Raw genomic sequence first — 22,566 nt, forward strand, 5'->3', positions numbered from 1 at the left:
CCCAAAATTATATTTAGCCCCCAGTTTTGTATTTTCCCAAGGGTAACAGGAGAAATTGGACCCCAAAAGTTGTTCTCCAATGTGTTCCGAGTACGCTGATACCCCATATGTTGGGGTAAACCCCTGTTTGGGTGCACGGGAGAGCTCGGAAGGGAAGGAGCACTGTTTTACTTTTTCAACGCAAAATTGGCTGAAATTGAGATCGGACGCCATGTTGCATTTGGAGAGCCCCTGATGTGCCTAAACAGTGGAAACCCCCCAATTATAACTGAAACCCTAATCCAAACACACCCCTAACCCTAATCCCAATGGTAACCCTAACCACACCTCTAACCCAGACACACCCCTAACCCTAATCCCAACCCTATTCCCAACCGTAGATGTAATCCAAACCCTAACTTTAGCCCCAACCCTAACCCTAACTTTAGCCCCAACCCTAACTTTAGCCCCAACCCTAACTGTAGCCCTAACCCTAGCCCCAACCCTAACCCTAGCCCCAACCCTAACCCTAGCCCCAACCCTAGCCCCAACCCTAACCCCAACCCTAACCCTAGTCCTAACCCTAGCCCCAACCCTAACCCTAGCCCTAACCCTAGCCCTAACCCTAGCCCTAACCCTAATGGTAAAATGGAAATAAATACATTTTTTAATTTTTTTTATTTTTCCCTAACTAAGGGGGTGATGAAGGGGGGTTTGATTTACTTTTATAGCGGGTTATTTAGCGGATTTTTATGATTGGCAGCCATCACACACTGAAAGAAGCTTTTTATTGCAAAAAATATTTTTTGCGTTACCACATTTTGAGAGCTATAATTTTTCCATATTTGAGTCCACAGAGTCATGTGAGGTCTTGTTTTTTGCGGAACGAGTTGGCGTATTTATTGGTAACATGCTCGGGCACGGGAGATTTTTTGATCGCTTTTTATTCCGATTTTTGTGAGGCAGAATGACCAAAAACCAGCTATTCATGAATTTCTTTTGGGGGAGGCGTTTATACCGTTCCGCGTTTGGTAAAATTGATAAAGCAGTTTTATTCTTCGGGTCAGTACGATTACAGCGATACCTCATTTATATTATTTTTTTATGTTTTGGCGCTTTTATACGATAAAAACTATTTTATAGAAAAAATAATTATTTTGGCATCGCTTTATTCTGAGGACTATAACTTTTTTATTTTTTCGCTGATGATGCTATATTGTGGCTTGTTTTTTGCGGGACAGGATGACGTTTTCAGCGGTACCATGGTTATTTATATTCGTCTTTTAGATCGTGTGTTATTCTACTTTTTGTTTGGCGGTATGAGAATAAAGCGTTGTTTTTCGCCTCATTTTTTTTTTTTTTACGGTGTTCACTGAAGGGGTTAACTAGTGATATAGTTTTATAGATGGGGTCGTTACGGACGCGGCAATACTAAATATGTGTACTTTTATTGTTTGATTTTTTTAATTTAGATAAAGGAATGTATTTATGGGAATAATATATATATTTTTTTTCTTTATTTAGGAATTTATTTATTTTAGTTTTTTTTTACACATGTGGAAATTTTTTTTTTTACTTTGTCCCAGGGGGGGACATTACAGATCGTTGATCTGACAGTGTGCACAGCACTCTGTCAGATCACCGATCTCACTTACAGCCGTGCAGGCTGCAGCTTTCATCTGCAGCCTGCACGGCACCCGGAAGTAGTCCCTGCAGGACCCGGATGCAGCCCCACGGCCATTTTGGATCCGTGGTCTGCAGGGATAGGAGGTAGGAGACCCTCGCAGCAACGCGATCACATCGCGTTGCTCCGGGGGTCTCAGGGAAGTGCGCATGGAGCCCCCTCCCTGCGTGATGCTTCTCTGTACCGCCGGCACACCGCGATCATGTTTGATCCCGGTGTGCCGGGGGTTAATGTGCCGGGGGCGGTCCATGACCGCTCCTGGCACATAGTGCCGGATGTCAGCTGCGATAGGCAGCTGACGCCCGGCCGCGATCGGCCGCGCTCCCCCCGTGAGAGCGGCCGATCGTGCTGGACGTACTATTCCGTCCTTGGGAATTAGGGCCCACCCCACATGGACGGAATAGTACGTCCAATGGCAGAAAGTGGTTAAAAAAAAAAATAAACACTCAAAATGCATGTTCCAAATTATTATGCACAGCAGAGTTTTCAACCTTTTTTTTTTATTTTGAACAAAAAAATGGTCAGATGTGAAGTTATAAGCATTATCAGCTTATTACAAAATGAAATCAAACAGTTTTCAAGTGAAAACTTTATTCTAGGTGATGTTACATTTGCACATTGGACCCCTTGTTGGAAAGAAGCTTCTGAACTCTCTCATCCATTGAATTTGTCAGTTTTTGGATGTTTTCTGCTTCAATTGTTTTGCATGTGGACAGAATACCCTCCCAGAGCTGTTGCTTAGATGTGAACTGCCTCCCGCCATCATAGACACTCCTTTTGATGATGCTCCAGAGGTTCTCAATGGGGTTGAGGACAGGGGAAGATGGTGGCCACACCATAAGTTTGTCCTCTTTTATGCCCATAGCAGCCAGAGATGCAGATGTGTTTTTTGCAGCATGAGACGGTGCATTATCATGCATGAAAATGATCTTGCTGCGGAAAGCACGGTTCTTCCTCTTGAACCATGGCAGGAAGTGTTGTTTTAGAAACTCCACATAGATTATGGAGTTCATCTTTACCCCTTCAGGGATCATAAAGGGGCCGACAATCTCTCTCCCCATGATTCCAGCCCAAAACATTACTCCACCTCCTCCTTGTTGGCGCCTTAGCTGTGTTATCATGGGGTTTCCATCCTCCACTCCATCCATCTGGACCATCGAGCGTTGCACGGCACTCATCGGTGAACAAAACAGTTTGGAAGTCTGTTGTGAAATTGGATTCTGGGCTCCCCCGGTGGCCACTTGTGGAATTGAACTTGTGTGCATCATCCCCTCTGTTCACCTGCTCCTATCAGGATGTGGGAGTCGCTATATAACCTTGCTCCTCTGTCAGTTTCATGCCGGTCAACAATGTAATCAGAAGCCTTTCTGTGCATGTTCCTGCTACCAGACAACTCCCAGCTAAGTTGGACTTTTGTCCTTGTGTGTTTTTGCATTTTGTTCCTGTTCACAGCTGCTGTTTCGTTACTGTGTCTGGAAAGCTCTTGTGATCGGAAATTGCCACTCTGGTGTTATGAGTTAATGCTAGAGTCTTAAAGTAATTTCTGGATGGTGTTTTGATAGGGTTTTCTGCTGACCATGAAAGTGCCCTTTCTGTCTTCCTGCTATCTAGTAAGCGGACCTCGATTTTGCTAAACCTATTTTCATACTACGTTTGTCATTTCATCTAAAATCACCGCCAATATATGTGGGGGCCTCTGTCTGCCTTTTGGGGAAATTTCTCTAGAGGTGAGCCAGGACTGTCTTTTCCTCTGCTAGGATTAGGTAGTTCTCCGGCTGGCGCTGGGCATCTAGGGATAAAAAAACGTAGGCATGCTACCCGGCCACTTCTAGTTGTGCGGCAGGTTTAGTTCATGGTCAGTATAGTTTCCATCTTCCAAGAGCTAGTTCTCATATATGCTGGGCTATGTTCTCTCGCCATTGAGAATCATGACAGTTTGACCGGCCCAAAAAAGGGTTAAATTTCTGGCTGAGAAAGGAGAGAAAAAAGAAGTCTGCTACAATTTTTTTTTTTTTTTCCTCTAGTTCTGAGTGTGCTCTTAATTGAATCACTTGCTAGTTTGCCTATGCTGCAGCCTTCCTCTATTTCTCTCCTTCTAATCCTTGAATGGCTCTGTGTTCACCTGTTTCAAATGGATCTTCAGAGTGTAGCTACAGGTTTGAATAATCTCGCCACAAAGGTACAAAATTTGCAAGATTTTGTTGTTCATGCACCTATGTCTGAGCCTAGAATTCCTTTGCCTGAATTCTTCTCGGGGAATAGATCTCACTTTCAAAATTTTAAAAATAATTGCAAATTGTTTTTGTCCCTGAAGTCTCGCTCTGCCGGAGACCCTGCACAGCAGGTCAGGATTGTAATTTCCTTGCTCCGGGGCGACCCTCAAGACTGGGCTTTTGCATTGGCACCAGGAGATCCTGCGTTGCTCAATGTGGATGCGTTTTTTCTGGCCTTGGGGTTGCTTTATGAGGAACCTCATTTAGAGCTTCAGGCGGAAAAGGCCTTGATGTCCTTGTCTCAGGGGCGAGATGAAGCTGAAATATACTGCCAAAAATTCCGCAAATGGTCTGTGCTTACTCAGTGGAATGAGTGCGCCCTGGCGGCGATTTTCAGAGAAGGTCTCTCTGATGCCATTAAGGATGTTATGGTGGGGTTCCCTGTGCCTGCGAGTCTGAATGAGTCCATGACGATGGCTATTCAGATCGATAGGCGTCTGCGGGAGCGCAAACCTGTGCACCATTTGGCGGTGTCTACTGAGAAAACGCCAGAAAATATGCAATGTGATAGAATTCTGTCCAGAAGCGAGAGGCAGAATTTTAGACGAAAAAATGGGTTGTGCTTCTATTGTGGTGATTCAACTCATGTTATATCAGCATGCTTTAAGCGTACTAAGAAGCCTGACAAGTCTGTTTCAATTAGCACTTTACAGTCTAAGTTTATTCTATCTGTGACCCTGATTTGTTCTTTGTCATCTATTACCGCGGACGCCTATGTCGACTCTGGCGCTGCTTTGAGTCTTATGGATTGGTCCTTTGCCAAACGCTGTGGGTATGATTTGGAGCCATTGGAGGCTCCGATACCTCTGAAAGGGATTGACTCCACCCCATTGGCTAGTAATAAACCACAATACTGGACACAAGTGACTATGCGTGTTAATCCGGATCACCAGGAGGTTATTCGCTTTCTGGTGCTGTATAATCTACATGATGTTTTGGTGCTGGGATTGCCATGGCTGCAATCTCATAACCCAGTCCTCGACTGGAGAGCTATGTCTGTGTTAAGCTGGGGATGTAAAGGAACTCATGGGGACGTACCTTTGGTTTCCATTTCATCATCTATTCCCTCTGAGATTCCTGAATTCTTGTCTGACTTTCGTGACGTTTTTGAAGAACCCAAGGTTGGTTCACTACCTCCGCACCGGGAGTGCGATTGTGCCATAGACTTGATCCCGGGTAGTAAATACCCTAAGGGTCGTTTATTTAATCTGTCTGTGCCTGAACACGCTGCTATGCGAGAATATATAAAGGAGTCCTTGGAAAAGGGACATATTCGTCCTTCGTCATCTCCCTTAGGAGCCGGTTTTTTCTTTGTGTCTAAGAAAGACGGCTCTTTGAGGCCGTGTATTGATTATCGACTTTTGAATAAAATCACGGTTAAATATCAATATCCGTTACCACTGCTTACTGATTTGTTTGCTCGTATAAAGGGGGCCAAGTGGTTCTCTAAGATTGATCTCCGTGGGGCGTATAATTTGGTGCGAATCAAGCAGGGGGATGAGTGGAAAACCGCATTTAATACGCCCGAGGGCCATTTTGAGTATTTGGTGATGCCTTTTGGTCTTTCAAATGCCCCTTCAGTCTTCCAGTCCTTTATGCATGACATTTTCCGCGATTATTTGGATAAATTTATGATTGTGTATCTGGATGATATTCTGATTTTTTCGGATGACTGGGACTCTCATGTCCAGCAGGTCAGGAGGGTTTTTCAGGTTTTGCGGTCTAATTCCTTGTGTATGAAGGGTTCTAAGTGTGTTTTTGGGGTTCAAAAGATTTCATTCTTGGGATACATTTTTTCCCCCTCTTCCATCGAGATGGATCCTGTCAAGGTTCAGGCTATTGGTGATTGGACGCAACCCTCTTCTCTTAAGAGTCTTCAGAAATTTTTGGGCTTTGCTAACTTTTATCGTCGATTTATTGCTGGTTTTTCTGATGTTGTAAAACCATTGACTGATTTGACTAAGAAGGGTGCTGATGTTGCTGATTGGTCCCCTGATGCTGTGGAGGCCTTTCGGGAGCTCAAGCGCCGCTTTTCTTCCGCCCCAGTGTTGCGTCAGCCTGATGTTGCTCTTCCTTTTCAGGTTGAGGTCGACGCTTCTGAAATCGGAGCTGGGGCGGTGTTGTCGCAGAGAAGTTCCGACTGCTCCGTGATGAGACCTTGTGCTTTTTTTTCCAGTAAATTTTCGCCCGCCGAGCGGAATTATGATATTGGGAATCGGGAGCTTTTGGCCATGAAGTGGGCTTTTGAGGAGTGGCGTCACTGGCTTGAGGGGGCCAGACATCAGGTGGTGGTATTGACTGACCACAAAAATTTAATTTACCTTGAGTCTGCCAGGCGCCTGAATCCTAGACAGGCGCGCTGGTCGTTGTTTTTCTCTCGGTTTAATTTTGTGGTGTCGTACCTACCGGGTTCTAAGAATGTTAAGGCGGATGCCCTTTCTAGGAGTTTTGAGCCTGACTCCCCTGGTAATTCTGAGCCCACAGGTATCCTTAAAGATGGAGTGATATTGTCTGCCGTTTCTCCAGACCTGCGGCGGGCCTTGCAGGAGTTTCAGGCGGATAGACCTGATCGTTGCCCACCTGGTAGACTGTTTGTTCCTGATGATTGGACCAGTAGAGTCATCTCTGAGGTTCATTCTTCTGCGTTGGCAGGTCATCCTGGAATCTTTGGTACCAGGGATTTGGTGGCAAGGTCCTTCTGGTGGCCTTCCCTGTCACGAGATGTGCGAGGCTTTGTGCAGTCTTGTGACGTTTGTGCTCGGGCCAAGCCTTGTTGTTCTCGGGCTAGTGGATTGTTGTTACCCTTGCCTATCCCGAAGAGGCCTTGGACGCACATCTCGATGGATTTTATTTCGGATCTGCCTGTTTCTCAGAAGATGTCTGTCATCTGGGTGGTGTGTGACCGTTTCTCTAAGATGGTCCATCTGGTTCCCTTGCCTAAGTTGCCTTCTTCTTCCGAGTTGGTTCCTCTGTTTTTTCAAAATGTTGTTCGTTTGCATGGTATTCCGGAGAATATCGTTTCTGACAGAGGGACCCAATTCGTGTCTAGATTTTGGCGGGCATTCTGTGCTAGGATGGGCATAGATTTGTCTTTTTCGTCTGCTTTCCATCCTCAGACTAATGGCCAGACCGAGCGGACTAATCAGACCTTGGAGACATATTTGAGGTGTTTTGTGTCTGCGGATCAGGATGATTGGGTTGCTTTTTTGCCTTTGGCGGAGTTCGCCCTCAATAATCGGGCCAGCTCTGCCACCTTGGTGTCCCCGTTTTTCTGTAATTCGGGGTTTCATCCTCGATTTTCCTCCGGTCAAGTGGAATCTTCGGATTGTCCTGGAGTGGATGCTGTGGTGGAGAGGTTGCATCAGATTTGGGGGCAGGTGGTGGACAATTTGAAGTTGTCCCAGGAGAAGACTCAGCTTTTTGCCAACCGCCGTCGTCGTGTTGGTCCTCGGCTTTGTGTTGGGGACTTGGTGTGGTTGTCTTCTCGTTTTGTCCCTATGAGGGTTTCTTCTCCTAAGTTTAAGCCTCGGTTCATCGGCCCGTACAAGATATTGGAGATTCTTAACCCTGTGTCCTTCCGTTTGGACCTCCCTGCATCCTTTTCGATTCATAATGTTTTTCATCGGTCATTGTTGCGCAGGTATGAGGTACCGGTTGTGCCTTCCATTGAGCCTCCTGCTCCGGTGTTGGTTGAGGGTGAGTTGGAGTACGTTGTGGAAAAGATCTTAGACTCTCGTGTTTCCAGACGGAAACTCCAGTATCTGGTCAAATGGAAGGGATACGGTCAGGAGGATAATTCTTGGGTCACTGCCTCTGATGTTCATGCCTCCGATCTTGTCCGTGCCTTTCATAGGGCTCATCCTGATCACCCTGGTGGTTCTGGTGAGGGTTCGGTGCCCCCTCCTTGAGGGGGGGGTACTGTTGTGAAATTGGATTCTGGGCTCCCCCGGTGGCCACTTGTGGAATTGAACTTGTGTGCATCATCCCCTCTGTTCACCTGCTCCTATCAGGATGTGGGAGTCGCTATATAACCTTGCTCCTCTGTCAGTTTCATGCCGGTCAACAATGTAATCAGAAGCCTTTCTGTGCATGTTCCTGCTACCAGACAACTCCCAGCTAAGTTGGACTTTTGTCCTTGTGTGTTTTTGCATTTTGTTCCTGTTCACAGCTGCTGTTTCGTTACTGTGTCTGGAAAGCTCTTGTGATCGGAAATTGCCACTCTGGTGTTATGAGTTAATGCTAGAGTCTTAAAGTAATTTCTGGATGGTGTTTTGATAGGGTTTTCTGCTGACCATGAAAGTGCCCTTTCTGTCTTCCTGCTATCTAGTAAGCGGACCTCGATTTTGCTAAACCTATTTTCATACTACGTTTGTCATTTCATCTAAAATCACCGCCAATATATGTGGGGGCCTCTGTCTGCCTTTTGGGGAAATTTCTCTAGAGGTGAGCCAGGACTGTCTTTTCCTCTGCTAGGATTAGGTAGTTCTCCGGCTGGCGCTGGGCATCTAGGGATAAAAAAACGTAGGCATGCTACCCGGCCACTTCTAGTTGTGCGGCAGGTTTAGTTCATGGTCAGTATAGTTTCCATCTTCCAAGAGCTAGTTCTCATATATGCTGGGCTATGTTCTCTCGCCATTGAGAATCATGACAGAAGTCAGTCTTCATGTATCGTTTGGCCCACTGGAGCCGTTTCTGCTTGTGTGCAGTGAATAGAGGTGGTCGACAGGATGGCTTACGCACCTCTGAAGGACCCTGCATCTTGTTGTTCTGGGGACGTTGGAGGCACCAGCAGCTTCAAAAACTTGTCTGCTGCTATGACAAAGCATTTTTGCAGCTGCTCTTTTAACCTTACGCAATTGCCTTTTGGAAAGAGTCCTCAATTTTTCCTTATCAGCACGCACACGTGTGTGCTGGGAATCAGCTACATACTTCTTGATTGTGCGATGATCACGATGAAGTGTCTTGGCAATGTTGATTGTAGTCATGCCTTGACCTAAATACTCCACAATTTGTTGCTTCTCAGCAGCCGACACATCCTTTTTCTTTCCCATTTTGGCAAAAAATGTAGGCTGCTTAATAATGTGGAACAGCCTTCTTGAGTAGTCTTGCCTTTAGTTGGACACACCTGCCAAACTAATTTGCACAGGTATCTGCAATTGCTTTCAGCGATATAAAGAGCCCTGACACACATCACCATCAATGAGTTTAAATGACAAACAAAAAAATTCTAACCCTATCACTCCTAAACTCTTTGTGCATAATAATTTGGAACACAGTATATATGGCTTCTATTGTGTGATCTGTTGATCGAGCGACTTCAAGTAGTCATTTCTTAAACAAAATATAATGTTAATGATAAAGGCAGAATCTTACCTTCCATAAAATAAACGTCATGAGTGCAAATAAGAGAAGTCCTAAAAATACACTTATACCAATAATTGTATATATCACGTGACTTCTTGGGGTTTGATTGTGAACTGCTTCTAGAAGAACCTGCAAAAAAAAGAAAAGTCGCACAATGAAGAAACAGCTACAACTCAGGAGTTTATCGTCTTGCTTTTCACTTCTGATCGTTGGTTGTGAATGGGCACTCAAGAAAGTGAGCAGCACGGTGGCTCAGTGGGTAGCATTGTAACACTGGCATCCTGGGTTCAAATCCCACCAAGGACAACATCTGCAAGGAGTTTGTATGTTCTCCCCATGTTTGCGTGGGTTTCCTCCAGGTTCTCCGGTTTCCTTCCACACTCCAAAGACATACTGATAGGGAATCTAGACTGTGAGCCCCAATGGGGACAGTGATGATAATGTCTGTTAATCTCTACAGAATATGATACCACCATAAAAATAAGTAAAATAATTAATGTCATAGCACATTGGTGATGCATGTTGTATTACAACATACCCAATCCTTTTATGTTTCTAATTTAGGGGTCTCTAGCTGTGGCTTAAAGCACCATTCCAGCAGTTTGTGATGCAAGATCCCTATCCCCCAGTATTATACTTACCAGCCGCCGTCGTTTTTGATTATCAGTCCCCCTCCCATCATTCTCCAGTTCCTGTGTTTGATGGGTGAGCCTGCAGTCACAACTCAATGTAAGTCTATGAGGCCAGAATGAAGCAAGATCGAGGCTCTCATAGACTTACACTGAGAACTAGTGCCCGTTACCCCTGACTTCCGGTCAATCAGAAGTTGTGATCACAAGATAGCGCCATGGGATGTGAGCGACGCCGGGAACAGCTGAAGATGGCGGCTGGTAAGTATATTAATGGGGGCAGGGACCTTAAATTAGTGGCACCATTCCTGCACTGAAATGAAAAACCCACTGGAATGACGCTTTAGGGGGTACACACGCACCATAGCCACTCTACTTAACATCCCCTATCCCCCACCCCTCAATGTATCCACATAGATAAGCCTTCATATATCTTACATGTGTAAATTGTTTCTGGCTGAGATAGATTATTTTGGGACTTTCTGCAGATCTCACTTTCGCTGTTGTTATGAATTGTAGTGATGAAACATCTTCCTAAAAATTAAAAAGCACAGAAGACAAAAAATAGACACTCGATTTTATTTAAGTAAACACAGCCATGCTGCCAGTTTTCTGTAATGAAACATTTAGAAGAACAAATGTAATAATGACTAATATCACAAAACTTCATAAAAAAACCCAAACTGCAATGTTATATCTAGTGCAGTACTGCCTGCAGCCTTCAGAGGTCACTGTTCTTGCTGACAGATTAGTAACGCATCTTGAACCGCAGGATACACAGCAGTGACACCTTCTGGCTGTAGCAATTATTACAGGAAAAAAGTACTAATGTCAATTCATGATTTTTTTTTCCGGCCACTGGATTATTCATCCGCGGTTTAACATGTTAACATGCATTGTAAGAAATAACCATAAATAATAAGGAGTGGATTTTTAATGACATAGTATAAAATATAGGATCACAAGCAAGACACATGAATTGGATTTATTGCTTGCAAAACAAATATATGAGGACATTTAAATCCTTAACCCCTATAACCTTTACTCACAAGCTCGAGAAGTGCGTGGTTTGTTTCAAGCTTCACTTCCACAGTTGCTTCGCTATCACTTTCCATATCTCCAAATGTGCAGTCAACATGTAGACAGGTTTCATCATCTTCAAAGCAGTACTGGGAAATGGACAAGAAATGTGATGAAAGAATACCCACATTATACCACGTGTGTGCACAGAGCTGTAACAGGGAGTTCCTGGGTCTCCATCCAGTGCTCTCATTTTAGATGAGTGGGCTGGGAGGAGGGAAGGGTTGGGATTACTGTTAGGGCACAGAAAGGGGCAATGGAGGACATTATGGGGTACATTATGAGACAATGGAAGATATTGTGGGGTACATTATGAGGCAATTGCATACATTATAAGGTAATGGAGGACATTATAGGGCAATTGGCGGATTGGAGTATAGCGACGGTCACTTGGGACAATATGCAGAGAGGCATTGTGGAGGAGATATTATGGAAAGGGGCAGTGTGGTAGGTTTATTATGGAGAGGGGAAGTATGGAGGGGTAGCGTGGGGGATATTATTGAGAGGGACAGTATGGGGGGGATATTTTGTGCAGGAAGCACAATTAGGGGCAATCATTTATCCAGGGGCGCAGCATAGGAGATGTTTAGATTTATGGGGCAGTATAATTACACTTTTATATTTAAGTGCACCATGTCGGGATGTGCTGCTGAAGACAAAGAAGAGGGAAGTCTGCAAAGACGAGCTTTGTTCATGAAATCTCATCATGGCATAAGAAAAGAAGGAGAATGGCTTCAATCAGAACAGAGGTCACCTATAAGGTACCCGGATGTAAATATTTGTGATACTGACTATGCCTCATCAGTACTGTGGTTCCTGTATGGTCCACAGTCTGATGATTACTGGTAACAGAAACTCACAGCAGCTCCTTACCATTGTTAAGGACCTGTAGGGAGCTGAAGGTTCATATGACACAATTGTATATTGGGTTTACCTGACATTGCAATTGATCGCTGTACTAAGCTTAGTGCTGTATACATGGTGTTTTTGGCGCTGCATTCATGTACTTATGGTGGTTTTGATGGAGCACTCATGTACTGATGGTGGTTCTGATGGAGCACTCATGTACTAATGGTGGTTCTGATGGGGCACTCATGTACTGATGGTGGTTCTGATGGGGCACTCATGTACTGATGGTGGTTCTGATGGAGCACTCATGTACTAATGGTGGTTCTGATGGGGCACTCATGTACTGATGGTGGTTCTGATGGGGCACTCATGTACTGATGGTGGTTCTGATGGAGCACTCATGTACTAATGGTGGTTCTGATGGGGCACTCATGTACTGATGGTGGTTCTGATGGGGCACTCATGTACTGATGGTGGTTCTGATGGAGCACTCATGTGCTGATGATGGTTCTGATGGAGCACTCATGTACTAATGGCGGTTCTGATGGGGCACTCATGTGCTGATGGTAGTTCTGATGGGGCACTCATGTGCTGACAGTGGTACTGATCTTGTACACATGTAGCAATCCATAACATACTTCATGGATATGTTAAAACCTAAAAATCCTCAAAACGTAGAGATTTGAGATTATCAGGAGAATTTGGCAAATTTCTGCTCCATAAAAGTTTAATTTAGCATGTGTTCACACTGATTCTTTTTAGCAGAAACTGTCCAAATCGTCCTAAAATGCTCATAACTTGGTTCTGATGATGTATTCATGCAATTACTCCTTTAAAAATGTTTTGCAGCCTTTGGGATTGTTTCAGTATGACAATGTGATCCTTGGCACAAAAAATGTTGTGCACTCCTGACTTAGGATAAAAGCCAAGCCAGAATTTCAATTTGTAGATGTGTTTTGGGGTGTTGCCCCTCCTTAGTGGAAAGCAATCTGGACTGAAGAAAGGCAACACCCCGAAACATGTGTCTGCAAATTGAGATACTGGTTTGGCTTTTATACTAAGTCACGTGGCAAGGCTCGATAAAATGTTGATATTGATTTTTAGGATTGCTACTTTCAATAGTTGGCACTGGATTCAATTCTCCTGCCTCTCGGCAGAGGCAATTTGCATAATAAATTTCCTAGAGGATTATTGCATGGCCTATAAGTCTCCTTACACTGACATGTCAAGTATGTCACTTTCCACAAGGAGAAGCGTTACTCCTTAGACCCCTGTCGGATGGTAATATACAATATCACTTATTGAAGAACTATAATAATATATTTCTCCATCAGTTGACATAAAGCACACACACTCTGCTGTGCGGTCTAGAAAAACAATTTAGTAAATGAAGTGTGTGTTTATTATGGTCTTCTCCACAAAAAAATGAAGAAATTATTTAGATGCCACTGCCAATCACCTTCTCCCATCTGCTTTTATGTCTGCCATCTTGATACTCCCATGAAGCCCGGCCTATATTCGGAGAAGTTCACTAAGCAAAATCTTCCAAAATTCTGTTTTAATTTGCACGGAAACACAGTAGTACATTTCTTCACAACATTTATTGTTTTAGACACTTTTTGCCATTCTCTTCTCTAGACGACGTGGATTAAGATGCTACAATGTGCACCAAAATGTCACCAAAATTTGGCACAATATGAACCAACTAATAGATGCCGAAACTGGCTAGAGGTGTACTAAATTTATCACAATATAAAAATGCACCACTCTGATAAATTTGGTACATCGAAGACCATCTAGTCTAAACATTAGATAATTTTAGAATATGAGACATTTCCTTTAAAAGAAAACAAACCTTTTGTAGGTTCCCTATATGGACCCCGTGGTTGCCTCCTTACATGTCTACAGTGTTGCTCCATTACCATGGACCATTCATAATCTCCATAGACATAAATGATACTGACAAGAACAGTGTAGACTGAATACCATCTCTGTACTTACCAATTTTCTAGTTCCGGACCTTGAGAAGAAGGTCACTAAATCACCAAATAATGTTTTCGTGCTTGCTGGTGAGTCACAAACATCTGTGTCTGATGTGTAATGGCATTTTCCTAAATTTGTCTGAAAAAGAAAGAAATAGCAGACAGCTGGATTAAATGAAGGTACATGAGCGCTACAACCCAGGCTTTGATTTTGCAGCTATTACGGAAAGGTCAGTAGAAGAATATAAGACTAGAGAACAGTTTAGATATTTACCTCGACATCCAAAATATGAAACAGTTTGAAGTCCCTTGGTGCAAATATGTTGGGTATCATGATCTGAAATGTAGTGTTAGATACAAGACTTGGTCCAGCATTGATCACCTTGATAAAAAATTAAAAAACAAAACAATTAACTGCAGGATACTACATTCAGTCACCTGAAAAGGCAAAAATTTAATAAAATATTCATTCATTTCTATCTCCAACACTTGATGTGAAATCCTTACATTGAAGGTATATTCTACCGTCTCCTGGACACAAAGGTTCCTCTCGTCTTCAGGAGGTCCGTAAACTAATGATATTGGAGATACATAACTAAGGGCAAGAAAACAAGACAGTTACTTACAGTATATTTACAATTATAACTAAATGAATCTAACTTAACTTAATTTAATTTCGTTCTATGACAGAATCACTGACTGAGTGGATCAGGGAAATGCTGTAGATATAGTATATCTTGACATCAGCAAAGCATTTGACAAAGTATCTCACACCATTCTTATTAAAAAATGACTAAGTATGGAATAGACAAGGCAACTGATAGGTGGATTCATAACTGGCTTAGTGATCGGACCCAAAGAGTGGTCGTAAATTGCTGCACATCCAGTTGGAAGAATGTCTCAAATGGGGTACCACAGAGCTCTGTTCTGGGCTCTGTACTGTTCAACATCTTTATCAATGATTTTGATGAAGGAATTGAGGGTAAACTGATTAAATTTGCTGATAATACAAAGCTAGGAGGGATAGCTAATACTAGAGAAGAAAGAGAGAGTATTCAAAAAGATAAATGAACTGGAGCAGTGGACAACAACTAACAGAATGATTTTTAACAGGGAAAAATGCAAAGTATTACATCTGGGCAATAAAAATGAAAAAAGCATATACAGAATGGGAGGAAAAGGGCTAAGCAACAGCACATGTGAAAAAGACTTGGGTATACTTTTAAATCACAGTCAAGTAAATAAGGCAGCACACTGCAGCGCTGAAACATGCAAACATGAAAACTAAACTGCATTACTGCACTAGAAATATGAAAAATGAGAGCGTTCAGCGCATACAAATGGCCAATTTTATGTGTACCTGGTAGCCACTTTAGGGCATCTCTCGTATACCAGGTCCTACGCTTTCCTTTCCTCTAGAGGACCTGGTTTACGAAAGATGCCCTAAAGTGGCTACCAGGTACACATAAAATTGGCCATTTTTATGCGCTAAACGCTCTCATTTTTCATATTTCTAGTGCAGTAATGCAGTTCAGTTTTCATGTTTGCATGTTTCAGCACTGCAGTGTGCTGCCTTATTTACTTGACTGTATATGAGTTGGTGACTCTAGGTTCAGCACCTGTTCACACTTAGTCTATGTTTGGATGTGACGGTCAGTTTTTTAAATGTACTTATAAATCACAGACTGAACATGAGTCAACAGTGTGATGCAGCAGCAAAAAGGGCAAATACAATTCTGGGATGTATTAACAGAAGCATACAGTCTTTATCACGCAAATTCATTATTGTCCTCTTCTCCTCTTTGGTCAGATCTCATCTGGAATACTGTGTCCAGTTTTGGGCACCACATTTTAAAAAAGACATCAACAAACTGGAGCAGGTTCAGAGAAGAGCAACCAAAATGGTGACTGGTCTGCAAACCATGTCCTATGACGAAAGTTTACAGGATTTGGGAATGTTTAGCTTGCAAAAAAGAAAGCTGAGAGAAGACTTAATAGCTGTCTACAAATATCTCAAGGGCTGTCACATCGTAGAAGGATCATCTTTATTCCCATTTTTACAAGGAAAGACTAGAAGCAACGGAATGAAACTGAATGGGAGGAGACACAGATTAGATATTAGAAAAAACTTTTTGACAGGGTGATCAATGAGTGGAACAGGCTGCCACGAGAGGTGGTGAGTTCTCCTTCAATGGAAGTCTTCAATCAGAGGCTGGACAGACATCTGTCTGGGATGATTTTGTGAATCCTGCTTTGAGCAGGGGGTTGGACCAGATGACCCAGGAAGTCCCTTCCGACTCTAACATTCTATGATTCTATGATTCTATGTATCTTTTTTTTTAACTAAAGATAAGATTAATCTGAAAAAATACCCAAAAATACCTCCTCTAAAATTAATTAAATATTTTGAAGAAACTTTTAGGATATGTCTCTGGAGGGAGAGTACCTGGTAGTGTCATTGCATGGTTATATCAAAGCTCGTTAAATGGTTGATACTGACTTTTAAAATTGCCAGTTCCAATAGGAGGCACTAAAGTTCAAGTTCTCTAACTCTTAAAGAGGCAATTTGCATTTTTAATTTCCCAGAGGAGCATTGCATGGCCTATAAGTCTCCTTACATTGGCAGTGCAGGCTTGTCACTCTCTAAAAGGAGAGATGTTACCCCCCACCTTAGACACCAGTCAGAGGCCTCTCAGACAGCCAAATCCTATCTCTTGTTTTGTAATGAGGAGGGGCAACACCCTGAGATACATGTCTGCAAATTGAGATTCTGGTTTGGTTTTTATCTTAAATCATGTGGCAAGGCTTGTTAAAGGATGGACAATGGACATAGATTTATAGGATTGCTACTTCCAATAGGTTGCACTAGAGATCAAGTTCCATTTTTCACTGAAGAGGAACTTTCCATATTTAATTTAGCAGAGGAACACTGCATGGCCTATTAGTCTCCTTACACTGGTGTGGCAAACCAGGAGTCCGGTTGCCACAGTGGCATTGCCTCCCTCACAGGGGGTGATGTCATGCCTGGAAGCATGGAAGGGTCCCCTTACCAGGTAACACTAGCATCCAACACTTTTCGTACTCCAGACCAGAAGGGGGAGCTCTAACACCCAATTTTCAGGAGAGCTTCACTATAAGTTCTGGCCTGGGGGCGGAGTGTGTTAGTCTAGTCTAAGTCTGAGAGGGAGAGAAGTAGAGGAGAGCCTGGGGAGTGGAGCTGTAGCCAAGCTCACCCCAGAGCTGAGCACTAGAAACCGGACACCTGAGTCTGTGGTTGCACGGGTACAGAAGTCGCGGCAGCTAAACCCGGAGGGCAGGAGACTGCAGGACTCCTGGCCCATCTAACACCCAGCGGCACAGCAGCATATCAGAGCCCGGAGCCGCCACCAAGGAGCAACACCAGGAATAGGCTCAAGGGACTGCCATGCGGTAAGGAGCACTGGGAAGGGGAAGACACAAAGGAAACAGGACAGAGACACCAGACTAACAAAGTATGGAGTGGACACTAGGAAGGCTGGACTGGACGAGGAGACAAGGAAGCCTGGGAAAGGCAGAGAAGCTGAACTGGCTGGATAGAGCGGAGACTCAGAACAGGCAGTGCAAAGACAAAGGTGGACCTGAGTCACAGAAGCGCAAATGACAGACAGGCAAGGAGCAGAGGAAGGAATCGCCTTAAATACATGGAGTACTGAAGGACTTCCGGGTTACGGTCCTCCAGGATCAAAGAGAGGAGATACAGAGTGCCTGTAAATCAGAAAGAGGAAGTGCTGGAGTGGGCAGTGCGCACGCGCACCCGACGAGAACCAGGGGGTGGAGAAGAATGAAAGAGAGGACACGCGCCTGCAGGAGGAGCGCGCTGCAGTGGGTAAGTATGAGCGGGGGGAGCAGTGGTGGTCCCGGCAGCAGGCACGGCCGCAGAAGGAGTGGCTGTGACAAAATAGAGGTTAGATTATACTCACCCAGGGGCGGTCCCGCTGCGGTCCGGGCGTCGCAGTCCGGTCCGGGGCCTCCCATCTTCTTACGATGATGTCCTCTTCTTGTAGTCACGTTGCGGCTCCGGCGCAGGTGTACTTTGTCTGCCCTGTTGAGGGCAGAGCAAAGTACTGCAGTGCGCAAGCGCCAGGAAAGGTCAGAGAGGCCCGGCACCTGCGCACTGCAGTACTTTGCTCTGCCCTCAACAGGGCAGACAAAGTACACCTGCGCCGGAGCCGCAGCGTGAGTACATGAAGAGGACGTCATCGTAAAAAGATGGGAGGCCCCGGACCGCGCCGCCCATCGTACTGGGACCGCCCCCGGGTGAGTATAATCTAACCTCTTTTTCTCATCTTTCAGGATACATCAGGGGCTTATCTAAAGCATTCCAGAATGCTGTAGATAAGCCCCTGATGCTGGTGGGCTTAGCTCACCTTCGATTTTGGGGTTACAGGTTCCCTTTAAATCCCCTGCAAACTGTCCTTCATCAATTTATTGCACGCCCAGGGCCACGGACCAGGTCACTGCTTCTGTGACAACCCCCTGAAGAACTGCCCGACCCGGACCAAGTACCCCACAGCCTTAGCGGGCGTCATGTTCGCATGTCAGGGATGTCACTCTCCACAAGACATTACCCCGGACATGTGCTGCGTTCAAAGCACTGCCGATTCCTGACCATGGGCACCTACCCTAAGAAAATCCTGAAAATATGACCTGTTGGTGGCACTTGAGAAGTTGGGAACACTGATCTATAAGACAAGGGGGATTGGGTAAGTTGAATTTCAGCATGCTCAACCTCTTTCTACCCAATTAGCCTTTTTTTAACTGATTATTAAAGGGGTTGTCTATTTTAAAATTTTCTTGCACCATAACATTGCAGAGATCTAAAATAACTAATGGAGTTGTAACTCACCCTCACCAGGTCCAGCACTGCCTCTCCACTGCTCCACCATTCATGATTGATCAGCTGCAGCGGTGGCTTCACATTTACAGCACTTGTAACCACTGCAGTCAATCACTGGGCTCCATGCATTTAGGCAGCACGAGCTGCTGAGTCCAGTGACTGGTAGCAGTGGTGACGAGCGTTGTAGATATGTCACTTCTACAAATGATTAACAAGGAATGAAGCAGCGACAGAGAGTCACAGCTGAACCTGGGGATAGTGAGTAACAGCTCAATTCGCTATTTTAGACTTCTGTAACCCTATGGTAGAATAACATTGTAAAAGTGATGGCCTCTCTTATGCCGCAAACACTGTAGTGGACCGAACGATATCAATGGCTTAGTGCCGTACAATGTAAAACAGCCCAATAATAAAAAGCAGAAGAAATGTGTAACTCACCCCGCAACATTGACATTGACTTCGTATCTTGCTGGTATGGTGAAAACGGCTTCATTGTTCCATAAAGAGCTTTCATCCACCTCGTTCTGACTGGATTCAATATAATTAAGAAGCATTATACTGGGTAATTAAAATAATGAGCGCCATGTACAAAATGTGTAGCTTTTTTACTTCTCATTAATGTGATGTGTGATAAATAGCGATGCATTAGTGGCACAACGTCTTTGTGCTTTTTGAATAGCGATGCCGACTGCTTAACTCTCAAATCATCGGGAATCCTCACATTTAGCCTCATTACTGAAGTAGCATACAACGCCATTGAGGTGGCAACAATGACAGATTTTGCAAATCATAAAATACAGATATTGGTTAACAGAATTATTTTAGTATTATTTCTTTTCATTATATAATGCCACTTACCAGCTCACAGTGACATTGATGATAACATCTTCTGCCGAACTAAGTGAGCTTGTGTCCAACAAGAAGGAAAATTGTTGCTATGGGTAAAAAAAATGTTAATCAATTGAAGATATAAGCTGAGATATAAGATATACCTATACATCTACTTGTTATTAAAGGGGCAGTCTTATCTTAAGCTTCAAGTCTACAGTCACCCTGTAATGACTGCAGACTTGTGAATCCTCGCATTGCATGCACTGTACACTGTGAGGTCTCTCCGGTGCCGGGAACGGCGTGCACATGACCCCAAGTATGTGATTTGTATACATGCTGACTAGATGGGCACGGGCTCACTCAATGCAAGTGTAGTGAGTGAGGCCAGATATAGACTAGTTGGAAGTATGCAAATCACCTAGTAGCAGTCACATGTCCGCTCTCTCCTGGCCTGGGCATCGGAGAACCCTCACAGGGCACAGTGCGTGCGATGTGAGGATTCATAAGCTTGCAGTCACATAGAGCGAATGTAGACTTGTATCTTATGACCAGAAAACACTTTTAAGCTACTATGTGACTGCAGACTTGTGAATCCTCACAGCACACATGATACTCACTGTTAGGATTCTCCGGTGCCAGTAGCAAGAGCGGACAGTCATGTGTCAGCAAGTATGTGATATGCATTCTCCTGCCCACATTCTGACTAGACATGTATTGGGCGAGGCTGCACATGTCTAGTCTGAATGTAAGTATGAATATCACATATTTGCAGACAGGAGCCAGCTGCTCCCTGCGCTGACACCAGAGAATCCTCACAGTGTACAGTGTGCGCTGTAAGGATTCACAACTCTGTAGTCACATTGGCTACAAGTTGCAGTCACTCTAAGGCTGAAAAACCCTTTGACTATGAGCTACACCTCCAAAAGAGACAGCATCCTATTTTTCCATTTTTTAAATTCAAACTGTATCTTCATTTATAGATTAAATATAATTATTTACTTTGCCATGTAGTTTTGTTGCCAAGGTTCTTCTCTTTTCTAAGCTTGTTTTTTGGCACATACATTGTGCCAGACACTTTCGCAATCAACTGACTGCAAAAATCTATTAATTATAATAGAAAAAGCTCTCAGTGAGGGCTCTGTCCACTGCTGGAGCCTTAGTAAGTTTCCAGGTGTCCCAATGCATATTGTATTTACAAGGTCATCCAATACAAAGTGTCAGTCTAGGACGTCTGCCAAGGATGTGCAGTTTGATGAACAGGGATTAATCCCTTAAGGACTAATTTGAACACAGGGATTTCTGCAGAATCCATAAAGTAAGTAGCATGCTACTTAATTTTATTTTATGTGGCACAAAAAATTACATTTTTGCCATAAAAGAATTTCTGATGCAAGTGAAAGGAGTTCCGAAAACACCATCTAGGCATTATTGACATAACCAAGTCCAATTTTGCATCGACAATGAATTGATGTATTGGAAACGAATGGCACACTGGTGGCTTCTGTGTACTAACATATACTGTACATACACGATGCTTTGGCACACTGCGATTAATGAATATATGAACTTCAGTATTGCTGTAAACATTAAAAACTTAAGGTACTAAGATAGCATTTTTTATGAAAAAGCACAAATGTCATCCAACCCCATAAAGATGTACCTAAATATGGATAGTCCCTTATCAACACATCCTTCCCTGACAAGATTTTAATTTTGAGCTACGCCTGGTTTCTTTCACTGCCCATTCAGATGAAGTCTGTTTTGGCACATGGAGTGGTAATACATTAGCGATAGGGTCCATCCATATTTAGGTACATCTTGACGTGGTTGAATGGCTTTTGCACTCTTTGATAAAAAAAACGCTAATCAAATAACTTATGTTTTTAACATTTACTGCAGTAGTTGAGTTTATGTAGCCATAAATCACACTGTGCTGATGCATCATGTTTGTATATGTTTGTATATTGGCCACATATTGTATTTGTGCACTGGTACATTAATTTAATACTAAAGTGATTTTTAACGGAGCCCCATAAAGTTGAATGGGTGACCTGAAGAATACACTCCTCAACATTGAAATTGCCACTCTAAGAAGGAAAAATTATGGAATTATGAAATCACAGGATGGATAGACAATGATATACAAATGATGAAAAAATGGGAACAAATTTTTCAAAATGTCTTGATATATTCAGTATTGAATATGAGTGTAACACCTTGGCTGCTGTCATTGAGGTTATTAATGGTTGTCTGAGGAATGTTCTGCCACGCTGAATGTCCTTTGGAAATCATCAAGATACTCTGCTGGCAGCTCCTTTACAATTACCTATCAATGATGTCCCAGGTGTGCACAAAGGAAATCCGGAGACAATACAAGCCACGGTAACACATTTAGGCCATGTAAGCTGCTTACAGTAGTGGCCTGGCATTGTCATGTTTAAATGTGGCTCCCAGTATACTGTGAATAATTGGCTGTACATCTGGCTCCACAACATTAGAGAGGTCCGACTACCATTCTTTATGCCATCCTACATCATAATCCTGGGAATATGAACAGGAGAGGGACTGGTGTGATGGTCTCGTATGACGGTCTATTCTTGGAGTTACCCCTTTGGTCTAGAGACCAATCTCCTGCTATCAATGCATCCAAGACAGAGGCAGGACTCATTTCTTAAGATGATACACCTCCATTGCTATCTTGCTCTGCACCATGATAGCCTTTGAGAGCGGTGGCATGAGGTCAATGGAACAACCGTAGCTGGATGTCTGGCTTGTTGCCCAACATTTTGCAAATGCCTTCTGATGGTTTGTGTAGACCAGTGGTTCCCAACCTGTAGCTCGGGAGCCACATGTGGCTCGTAGTCTCATGATTTGTGGCTCGTGGCTGTCTGTCAGCTTGGTGCATTAGCTCCAGATTTAGTAAATTGATATGAAGAGAACATCTGAAAATGGTGAATTTTGCAGATCTGCATGCACATATACTAGTCTTAGGGGTTTTGAGATGATTTAAGTACGGTAC

The 22,566-nt window shown here is 43.6% G+C and overlaps 1 protein-coding gene across 1 annotated transcript in view; it reads right to left on the reverse strand.

Moving 5' to 3' along the window:
* ITGA4 (integrin subunit alpha 4) overlaps nt 1-22,566 on the reverse strand; it is a 184,132-nt gene that overhangs the window by 7,193 nt on the left and 154,373 nt on the right. Inside the window, exons 20-27 of the mRNA XM_077272594.1 lie at nt 19,575-19,651; nt 19,155-19,244; nt 14,348-14,435; nt 14,115-14,222; nt 13,860-13,979; nt 10,979-11,098; nt 10,368-10,463; nt 9,310-9,429 (exon numbers count right to left, since the gene is read on the reverse strand). Of these exons, the coding sequence (XP_077128709.1) occupies nt 9,310-9,429; nt 10,368-10,463; nt 10,979-11,098; nt 13,860-13,979; nt 14,115-14,222; nt 14,348-14,435; nt 19,155-19,244; nt 19,575-19,651 (819 nt within the window). The remainder of the gene's footprint in view (nt 1-9,309; nt 9,430-10,367; nt 10,464-10,978; nt 11,099-13,859; nt 13,980-14,114; nt 14,223-14,347; nt 14,436-19,154; nt 19,245-19,574; nt 19,652-22,566) is intronic.

Source organism: Ranitomeya variabilis, chromosome 7, assembly GCF_051348905.1.
Source record: "Ranitomeya variabilis isolate aRanVar5 chromosome 7, aRanVar5.hap1, whole genome shotgun sequence".
NCBI lineage: Eukaryota > Metazoa > Chordata > Amphibia > Anura > Dendrobatidae > Ranitomeya > Ranitomeya variabilis.